Genomic DNA, 11,146 nt, shown 5'->3' with positions numbered 1-11,146 from the left:
AATGTTGTGATTGTAATTTTAACATTTTGCCGTCTAGAGGTCAAATTAAATTCTATTTTTTTAGTGCATCAGTGTTTCATTGTACTGCATAATATTGTTGTGTTAAAACATCCCTAATTACTACTTAGTCGGTACAAATACACTCAATTCTTGAAATAGTTACACAGATTTCAATCACACATACATGGTACGTATTACATACATTTTATCAGATGTTGCACGCCATACATGTTTTATAAAGTGTGTAATTTATAAATACGTGTCAATTTTCAGGAGTGTTGATTGCAATGATGATGTTAGCGTATTGTACTGCAATTGCCTTGGTGTTGGGTCTCAGTGATGCCCTGCCGGATATCCCAGTAAGTGTATTTGCTATGATCTTGTATATATTTTGCACTAATCAACTGACACTATGTGTGACTTTAATAAATTCCCAGTTTCCCGGACCAACCCGGCAAGGATTGGCGCCACGATAAAACCTTATCGTATTATTTTGTCGATTACGGACGATAAATGATCTTATCGTTTAAAATCGATAAAATGTTCCGAAGTTACCATGGTGCACATTCTAAGACTTCAGAAGAGACCGATGGCTACTGTTTAAAATTAGGCCGACCACCAACTGGTAAATCGAGGAAGTCGTTGGGGGAGGTCTATTCAGCAGTGGCCTCCTGTGGCTGAAATATGATGATCCGGTGTTGCCAATCAAACCAATAGCAATAGGTGATCATGATGCAGTTATCATTTTAATCTTATTTAACACGTGAAATTACTAATATTTTGTTTCAAGCAAGAAGAATGGGTGCTCAACTTCGACTCGCCCGTGTATGTGTGTTCCGACGCCGCTAGCCAGGAATTTGTCGATACTTCAGGGGTAGAGGTGCAGAGGCACAACGAAACGTTCGCTTACATGACTGGCACCTTTAAGTTTCTGAAGGGAATTGAACCTTGCACTGTGGTGAGTTTTTTAAACAATTTAGTCTACTGGATAAGTTGTTCAGAATAAAAATGCAGGCTGTTAAACACATTCATTACCTTCCTTTGAGTCTCGCAGTCGGGTAAAAAAAAGGTCTCATGAAATTTTCATGTCATTAATTTCTCAACTTTTGGGGACCTTGCCTACACTTGCCTTGGATGTGGTGCCCACATACCTACATGAATATTGTTCATATGTGTCTGTTTTAAGAATGCACAAAATCGTACTTGATTTAGGCTTTAGTGGAACTTTCCATTGTTTTTTTTTTGTTGTCAATCCATCAAGATATTAATTATTTTATTACAGGTGGAACTAATAGTAGAAAGGGACAAAAACGGCCGAGTTGAGCCGATGATGACGCACGACATTTGCGACCTGTGCGCCGAGATAGGAGCCGAGAGCGGCTACTACAAGTACCTAAAGCACTTCGGCATTCCTGACACCTGCCCCTTCAGTGCTGTAAGTATTATAAAATAGTTTTAGAAAAGGACAGATTATAAAGAAAGGGACAAAAACGGCCGAGTTGAGCCGATGATGACGCACGACATTTGCGACCTGTGCGCCGAGATAGGAGCTGAAAGCGGCTACTACAAGTACCTACCTCAAGCACTTCGGGATTCCTGACACTTGTCCTTTCAGTGCTGTAAGTTTTATTTAATTTAGTAAAGGACAAAAACGGCCCAGTTGAGCCGTTGATGATACACGAAATTTGCGACCTGTGCGCCGAGATAGAAGCTGAGAGCGGCTACTACAAGTACCTCAAGCACTTCGGCATTCCTGACACCTGCCCCTTCAGTGCTGTAAGTATTATAAAATAGTTTTAGAATAGAACAGATTATAATTAGAAAGGGACAAAAACGGCCGAGTAGAGCCTATGATGACGCACGACATTTGCGACCTGTGCGCCGAGATAGGAGCCGAGAGCGGCTACTACAAGTACCTCAAGCACTTCGGCATTCCCGACACCTGCCCCTTCAGTGCTGTAAGTATTATAAAATAGTTTTAGAATAGAACAGATTATAATTAGAAAGGGACAAAAACGGCCGAGTAGAGCCTATGATGACGCACGACATTTGCGACCTGTGCGCCGAGATAGGAGCCGAGAGCGGCTACTACAAGTACCTCAAGCACTTCGGGATTCCTGACACTTGCCCCTTCAGTGCTGTAAGTTTTAGAAAAGGACATTATAATTAGAAAGGGACAAAAACGGCAGATTTGAGCCGATGATGACGCACGACATTTGCGACCTGTGCGCCGAAATTGGAGCCGAAAGCGGCTACTACAAGTACCTCAAGCACTTCGGCATTCCTGACACATGCCCATTCAGTGCTGTAAGTTTTATTGATTAGTTTTAGAAAGGGACAAGAACGGCTGAGTTAAGCCGTTGATGACCCACGATATTTGCGACCCTTTGCGACCTAAAAATATTACGGCTACTAAAATCCGCTGTCAATGTTAGTTGACCACAATAGTTTGCAAGATTTCCATATTGAAAGATTGCTAAAATGCACCATCGCACTTGTATTTTAGTATTCCTTTCTAGTATTTTAATGTGTCGTCAATGAGTCCTACTGTTTGCACTCACGAGTTTGCGCCCTTTACTTGACTGTGGCGCAAACCCCGTTGAATGCAAATGCGATAGTCTCCCTACCGATTTAACGCTCATCAGTTGGCGCCACCGTCTTAGCCACCTTAGTGGTTAGTGGTAGAAGTAGTGTCTTGCTAAATTGACAGGAATTTTACTCAAGTGATTGGCACCAATTGGGGAGCTCGAATACTATCCTCATTACCAATTTTGTTGCATTTTCATAACATTGTATCTGGTACAATATTTTAGTTGCTCTAAGTACGGTGTGTCGCTAAATCTAATATCATTACCTTCAGGGGGAATACTCCATCAACGACTTCGTGCCGGCTTCCGACGACCTGCCAGTGAACCAAGCCAACGAAGCCCGGTACATGGTGACCATGAACTTCTACCAGAACAAGGAATGCGACTGCAAGACCGATCGGGTCTTCATCGGGTGCTTGAAACTGGACCTTGTGATAGAACCCTTGTAACTATCCCTTATCCATTTGCATGAAATTTTATTAAGCTGATTATTCTTCATAAGAATATTTTGTCTGTTATATTTGTCACCTGAATAAACTACACTACTTTGTGCCATAGGAGTTTGTTAAGGCCCAATCTGACCGATGCCTTTATGGAATGGAATTCGTATATCGATTTGTACAGTGATTGATTCATGTTTGCAATGTCAATCCGTCATCATTTCAGCCATAGGATGTCCACTGCTGAACATAGGCCTCACCCAATGATTTGCATAATGACCAGTTGGTAGCGGCCTTCCTCCAGCGCCTTCCTGCTACCTCTATGATGACAAACTAAACCAGTAATAATTACACTGCATTTCATCGTCAATCTAGGAATCAAATATTAAATTCTCTATTTAAATATTGAGGATTTTGATATATATATTTTTTTATGCATAACAAGGCAGGTATTTGACCACAATCGCACCTGATGTTAAGTGGGATGCGGTCTAGGATGGTACATATCTGCCCTGTAAGTGCCTATTCACTCTCATTAGGAATATTAATGTTCCTCTTTCAGACAGGATTAGAAAAAGAATGAAACTCTTATGAAAACTTACTCATTTATTTACCAGAAACCCTATTCGTCGTCTGGCTCATTGACATTTTCGTCCCTACTGGATTCATAAAACACTTCCCCCCTCTGCATTCCTATGAAGTCAGAAGACTTCTCCTTTGACTTTTTAGAGTCAGATTCTTTCTTTTCCTCTTTGTGTGACTCTTTTTTAGAGTGGCTCTTACTCTTTTTACTTTTAGAGCGTTTGCTTGTGCTCTCTTTCTTTTTAGATTCTTTCTTTTCGGTCTTTTCTTTTTTTGTTTTGGTGTCTTCTTCGCTGCTGTCGCTAGAACTGTCGGATTCTTTTTTCTTCTCTTGTTTCTTCAACTGCTTACTGCGATTAGGAAATTGGTTTAATATTACTAAAAGCTTTATTGCCCTATGGCATTTACTCTATTAAATATTTTTTCTGTATTTTAATACTTAAGCAAGATTGAAAAAATACTTACTCGCTTTGTCGTAAAGCTTCTTTTTCCGGCTTCTCATCTTCACTAAAAGCAATAAATTAAGGTGAAGGAATATAATTACAAATACTTTCAAATATCAACCCTTGTCAAGATTTACCTGTCATCATCTTTTTCATCCCTGTAAAGAAAAAAGTAAAATTAAACATGTTTTCAATTGCCACTTTTTACGTTAGGTACTTAAAAAATAAATAATAATAATTAAACACTAACCTGTCTGCCTTGTCTCTGAAATAAAAAGATATTCATTTTAATATAGATGTATGAGTACAATTTCTGTAATAAGTATTTCTCTTACTCTTCCACGTCGTCCCAATTAACGGACCATTCTTCATGCGTTATACCAGTACGGAACACCCTTCTGCAGTTCTCCCTAAAACAATGTAAACCAACAAACCATTTTAGTTAATAGGTACCATCGGCAACAGTGTTATCTTTCCATTACCTGTCATGTCGTCTCGTTCTATCGCAAAGAATCACCATTTGATGAGAGCGAGAGCAAAAACGGAAATGGATAGTTAACAGTGTGGCCGTGTGTACAATCCGATCGAGCTAATTGCGTACCTCGCTGGAATGCGACTCTCACTCGCACATCTCCCCGCATTCGCCCCGCCCTTACCAGAGCGTCGATGTGACGTCACGGCTACCAGGTGTGCAGTTAACTCGAGTTATAGGAAAGAACTTTCGCAGATACTACGTATAAAACCACCATCTACTTTCAATTTATTAGACTAGATTCTTGGATTCAAAATACTTACTCAACATCCTTGTGAATAGCGCACGAGATAAACTGCCGGTTTTTAAACACCGAAGTGTACAAGAACGGTCCATGACAACTATGGCTCTTGGGATCGATCTTGCACGCTGAGATCACACCGATCACTCGCTCCATGCCTTGATATTTTACTATTAGAGGGCCACCGTGGTCATTCTGAAAAAAAATGTTTAAGAAAAACGGTTGAAAAACTATCGATTTGATCTCTCCTCTCTGTCTCTTTCATATCTATGTATGTATATTTTATCTTCTCTCGCCTCTCATCTTTCCCCTCTCTGTTCCCTCTTTCCTATATTTGTTCCTTCTCTCCTATTTCTGTCCCCTCTCCTGTCTCTGTCCCATCTCTCCTATCAGTGTCCCATCTCTCCTACCGGTGTCCCTTCTCACCTATCTTTGTCCCTTCTCACCTATCACCTATCCCTGTCCCTTCTCTCCTATCCCTGTCCCCTCTCTCCTATCACTGCCCCCTCTCTCTTCCTCTGTCTTATCTTACCTTTTTCTCCACTCTATCTCCCCGGATCCTGCATTGTAATAAAAGGGACTTAGTTCATTTTTCCCTTACCTCACAGAATCCACCCTGAACGGACGATCGTCTAGCTGTATAATCATCAGGATCTCTCAAATGCCTTCCGAGGTCTACGTTAAATGTTTTAGGTGCCCCAACCTCTGTTGAGCCCTCAAGATGTCTTCTACTTTCCACGTCAGTACAGTTGGCGTATTTTTTCTGCGAATTCATATTGATTTGTTAGGCATAATAATTGCTAATGCTGTATTTCATTCAGTCAGAATCAGAATGCCTAGCTATCGAATCTGTAAGCATCTTTTGTAAACCCTTCAAAAAGAAGCTGACAATAGTAACTCGAGTTTCTTGCGCTGCTTCTTCTCAGCACAGGCCCAATTCATTGTCCCAAAGCAGTAGTAGGGTTAAAGTAATACGGGGACGTGTGAAGCGTTTTATACTAAGCTAAGATAGGCCTGTTTGTAGAAATTAAATTACTTCTATGACTTTTAAGATACATACGTCACAGATCTCGCTAAGCCGTTTCATGACGTCCTTGGTGCAGATCATGTACTGAGTGATGATGCTCCTGAACCTTTGAGCCCATTTCTTGGCGCATTGCTCGTTGTCCATCACGCAGACCTTTGCTTCTTGCAAACATTTCGCGTTCTCTGGTATGTGGACTCTTTGACGGCGATAGACTCCCTGAATTCACCAAAAAAGTTTTATTATTGGAATTTCAAAAGTTTTAAAGAGGTTGTCAAGGGCTATCTTTTGTGTCAGCATGACGTTGGCGTCATGATATTGAAAAAGGCTTCGTCCGAATCTGCTAAAGATATGATGATGTCACATACTAGCAGTTCCAAACTGCCATATACGGCTGCTTACACGACTAACAATTTTGTAATTATTTTGATTCATCACATCTCTTACCACTATAATGCCTCATAAAAAGGGTCCGATATCATGACGTCACATACAAGCAGTTCGAAACTGCCATCTACGACTGCTGACACATGCATTGTAATACTTTCCATACGTCATATCACTTACCACTATGATGCCTCATGTTGAAAATAGCGACTGCTTGACAAAATACTATACATACCTCTCTAAAGTTACTGCCACTTCCCCACCCAGCAATCCAGCCTTTAGTTCCTGGCTTCTCGAGTTCTCTACTAATGTTGTTATAGCAAATAAGGTCAGTGGGAAATTCGCAGCCCTTCTCGCAAACTCCCAACTTGAAAGGCTTGTCCACTTTGACGATCGCGATATCGTTGGACGACCATTTGATGCTGTCTTGGAAGTCGAACTTGTAATCTGAAACGATACTCACATTTGAGTTCTGATAGAAATTTTATGATGACTCAAGTATTAACTCAAGTTGCAGTAGGTTGACTGACGACCTGTCGGTCTAGGATGCGCACCGCGATAAACTTTTATCGTCACATTTTATCGACTTTGCGCGATAAGTCCATACATTTGTCGACAAAAATCGTCGATAAGTTTTTAACATGGCGCGCATCCTAGACCGGTAGGTGAAGGTTGCGGGATGCCTCTGATATGAGCAGCCCAGGATCGGAAGTTGTGAAATTCATTCCCAAGGAGTTTTGGTCGAAGTGTGGACGTCTTTCGGTTAAAAGGCAGAAAGGAAAAAGTATAAATATACAAAAAATGACGTCTTACTCTTAGGGATACACTTCCACACCACCCGCCTCCTATGCTTGCAGACACAATCATCCGATTTATAATCGAAGCTGTCCACAAACTTGGTGGTACCAGACACAATGTAGAAGTGATCAGCGTCTTCCACGCACGCGGCAGATGTCAGAACGTAATAGGCGTCGACGATGACGCCTCCGCAAAGCCAGCCGCGGTATTTGTGGGCCTTGGCTGACTCTTTCGTCAGTTGGAGGTATACCTTTTTGGAGAGAAAAAGGGTCAATATTTTTTTATTTTTCTATTAGTGAAGTCCGTGATAAAGGTACATCAAATGGACATTCACAGACAAGTTATTCGACTTATTTTTTTGCTACTTTAGGGCTCCTTCAAATTAGACGTTTTTAGCAGAAAATACCTAAAGTTTGAAATACCTCCCACAATTTTTAGTGTAGGTACAGTCCTAAAAACAATTTGAAAGAGCCCTTCGAATATCAGGCTAAAATTGGATTGTATTTCAATATTTTGACCTGAAAATGTATGGGAGTGGGCACACTACGCCGATTCGATTTGGCCGATTCTTCATTCAATTTAAAATCGGGCACAACTATCGGCCAGCTAAAAATCAACGGTGTGCGCCTACTCTTAATTGAAAGCGTGCACTTAGGGTTTTTATTATTCATGATGATGATAGGAAAATTTTGAATCTTACCATATAAGGCCTTTTCCCAATAGGAACCTTTTTGCTGTACAAAATTCTTCTTGTATCTACAATCGTAGTGTTTTCGTATTCCCATCCCTCATCTGCTATTTCGTCGCCATCATCGGTCCCATTACTGACTTGCTTAGAAACTTTGTGAGAATCATGTTTTGTACTATCATTTGATTTATCTTCTACTTTGTCTGACTGAGCCGGATTGGCAGTAGAGACTCCTAGATTGTATAAAGTAAAATTATTGGTAGTTAACCAAAAATTTAGAAGGAAAATCTTCTAAAAATATTGTAGAATAGTGATGATCGTTTTGATATAATATAAAAACAGTTGAAGATAACTTACCTAATATTAAAACTACCGAAAAAACGATTACACAAAAATTCGTCATTTCGGCACATGAGCGATCCTATAAGGAACGCATCAAATAGTTTCTATCAATTAAATATCATAAATTACAAATTTCTTGCTCAATCTACTGTGAAGACACGCTTCAATGAATTTAATAATAGAACTTCCGCAACAATCATTAACTTTTTAATAAAGGTACAAGTAATTACATAAGAAATTGATTGGTTGACGACGAGTACAAATAAAACTACAAACTCATTAAAATTGGTTTTGATTGTTTGCTATTCCTCGTGTCTTTACTATTTTATTCTAACCTCTTAAAATGGAGAATTTCCAAAAACAATTTTACCCTCTTTAGGCACCTACAGAGAGAGAGAGAACACATTATTTCACAGCGCATGCTTACATTCGTCAAAAGGTTCACCATCTTTGTTAATGCGCTAAATGAACCTAGTCACATTCATGATCAAATCACCAATTTTCATTCATTAGCGATTGCAATCAATCATACATTCCCTAAAAAATCCTTCGCGGCCAATTAGAACTTGTTACATTCATATTCGTTCGTTCGTTTCAGCCGAAAGACGTCCACTGCTGGACAAAGGCCTTTAATTACATACATTAAAATTCAATAATTTTGCTTATTCATGAAGAGAACATCAAAGTTTGTCGCTTCGCATTCAATATTCGTGTCGTAAAAAGTAATTTAACTCTGCTGTTTAATGTAATAGAATAACGCCCGTATTCACAAACGATGCTTGCTTAAGTGAAGCAGCAAATCAAACGCACAGCGTTGAATAAAGCTCTGTGATTGGTTCGTGTGACACGCGCACTGTGAGACCTCATAGTAATGTTTATGAATACGGGTTGACATAGTGTGATATTTATTCTATAGCACATTAATTTTTAATAATAGTATGCTCAACATTGTGTAGGTTTTTTTATAAAACACCATTATATGACATGATTTGTGAATGCTTAGGTAGGTATTCTGCGTTCTGGTAAATATCGTATTCAAAAAAGGATATCTTCCGAAAAAATCATTTATTTAATTAATAAGTTACACTACACTTTTTCCGTGACATTCTTCGCGGGCGGCTTCGTATCGTTGGTAGCCCGGAGTATGAACCCGCTGCCCGGGAACACTTTGTCGCCGGTCGCGTTCACTGGTGCATCGTGGGCTCTGTGTATTATTTCGCCGGCTGCTTCAGTTTTATTCTCAGGGTCCAGTTCGTTCTTTGCTGGGCTGTGAAGGGAAACATTTTTAGCTATGTCAGAAATTGGTCACTTTAGTTTTCCTACACATTTCCTTATTTCTGATTCAATCGCATAAGGAAACTCCGAGCACGCCTCTGCCCTTTCCTTCTGCCTTCTCATGAGGCCCATGGTAACAACACACATTGGTCAAAGACCTTAGTTGTGACTTCTTTATTTGGACAAGAAGATGTCGTTATCCTTTGGTTATGAAAGTTCTCAAATCAATGGAGAACACGCATAAGTTGTAATATTAAGTTAAATTATGACTTAATTTAAAGTTTAGATCACACACATTAAGCTAGTTTTTATTTCACCTCAATCCGTCCAGTATTACCGAAGATAGAGCCTCGAGAAGTTTACGGACCTTTTAAAATTTTCAAAAATTTCCAATATTCGCGCGTGACGTCACAACATGATTTTGCAGCCCCCGCACGTTAACCCATTTACCACTTTTTGTCTTTTTCCAACTAAAATAAAATTTTACCTAACTGACAACTGATGTTAGTTGTCATCGTTCAATCACATTTCAAACTAGGCGCTTAAAAAGTAACCATTATTATGCCACATTTATTCACCTAAAAAAAATATAAATTTTTTGGAAAAATAACCAAGTTTGTGTCTCTGCTCAATAACAAGTAGGGCAAGTGACCCGGTTGTGGCCACCGACCCCTTTGTGGCCATTTAGAACTTCAAATCGTTATAACTAAGGCAAAGACTAATATATTACTGTATGGTTTACGGGAATAAAAATATCTAATATTAGCAACACTGATAGCGTTAACAGCTTTGATGTGTCAAGCTTTACTTCAATCCAACAAGTCATTATTTTTTGAGAAGCGTTAATTGTTTTAAGTCTTAGCAAAAAGGCTAAGGCGAGCGGGTGAGTAAACAATCATTATTTTCTAAACCCTTCTTATTTTTTTAAATGTTTATGTTAATCCTTAATAAAGAATACACTGTCTAAGTAGTACTAATGATATTTTATCGCTATTTGTTTATTAAGTGGGTTTATGAGAGGTGGCCACTAATGGAGCCAGAATGAATGAATTTTCCCATCTTTGGCCACATGACTGGCCAAAAGTGGTGCGCGAAGAACCCCACTTTTGGCCATTTAGTTTTTATCGTGATTTTTCAATTTAATTACTTAGCTATTTTGATATAAGTAATCGATTCATTTTCAGAGTTACGATTATAATGCTAGGTGTAGTGGACGCATAAAGAAGTCCGAACTGCAGTTGTCACGTTGCATTGCTACGCGCCAAAGCTGATTTTCGTTGTGCTGAAAAAATTTAGTTTATCTTTTCATTAAATGATAGGTATATAGGTGTACCAGAATCTCATGGCAAACAAAAATATTGGAAAAGTGTATTTCATATGGCATTTCATTTTCATTTTCATTTTCAAATATCATTTTCATTTTCATTTTCTATTTGTTATTTTTGTGAAAAAGTCGAAAAAGCTCAAGCAAGTCATATTGTTTTCAATGTGTATTGTAAAATAAGGCATAATTCAAAGTCAATCTTTGATTTTAAAGCGCGTCGTTGAGTTGACAGTAAGTTGGAGTGAAATTGGATACATTTAGTTTATTACCTAACTGCGTCAGAAGGGTTTTTTCAACCGACTTCAAAAAAAGGAGGAGGTTCTCAATTCAACCCGTATGTTTTTTTTTATATTATTCTTATGATAGCTGCTTTATCGGGGGTTTCAGGTGTACCTCACAAATTGGTGCAGAGGAATGGTGAAAATGTTATTATGACCATGTAAATAAAATTGAAAAAGATTTCATCAAGTAAGGTGTAAGAT

The 11,146-nt window shown here is 39.0% G+C and overlaps 2 protein-coding genes across 2 annotated transcripts; one reads left to right on the top strand and one right to left on the bottom strand.

Annotated features, from left to right (window-relative positions):
• The first annotated feature begins 276 nt into the window (after window positions 1–276).
• Window positions 277–3,141, top strand: LOC114361032 (uncharacterized). The gene is made up of 4 exons (XM_028315944.1): window positions 277–359; window positions 791–958; window positions 1,283–1,435; window positions 2,861–3,141. The coding sequence occupies exons 1-4, from the start codon at window positions 288–290 to the stop codon at window positions 3,035–3,037; spliced, it is 570 nt and encodes a 189-aa protein (XP_028171745.1). The 5' UTR covers window positions 277–287; the 3' UTR covers window positions 3,038–3,141.
• Window positions 3,142–3,575: 434 nt separating this feature from the next.
• On the bottom strand, window positions 3,576–9,332 carry LOC114361034 (uncharacterized; the record flags this gene model as incomplete). Its single annotated transcript, XM_028315946.1, has 12 exons — window positions 3,576–4,017; window positions 4,076–4,117; window positions 4,191–4,211; window positions 4,304–4,318; window positions 4,389–4,463; window positions 4,849–5,021; window positions 5,428–5,589; window positions 5,887–6,069; window positions 6,473–6,684; window positions 7,051–7,285; window positions 7,736–8,014; window positions 9,170–9,332. Coding segments are annotated over 12 exons (1,927 nt in total), but the record flags the coding sequence as incomplete, so codon positions are not given.
• Between the last annotated feature and the right edge of the window lie 1,814 nt (window positions 9,333–11,146).

Source organism: Ostrinia furnacalis, unplaced genomic scaffold (assembly GCF_004193835.3).
Source record: "Ostrinia furnacalis isolate ACB-3 unplaced genomic scaffold, ASM419383v2 OfSCF5394, whole genome shotgun sequence".
NCBI lineage: Eukaryota > Metazoa > Arthropoda > Insecta > Lepidoptera > Crambidae > Ostrinia > Ostrinia furnacalis.
This window is presented reverse-complemented; position numbering and strand designations above follow the sequence as displayed.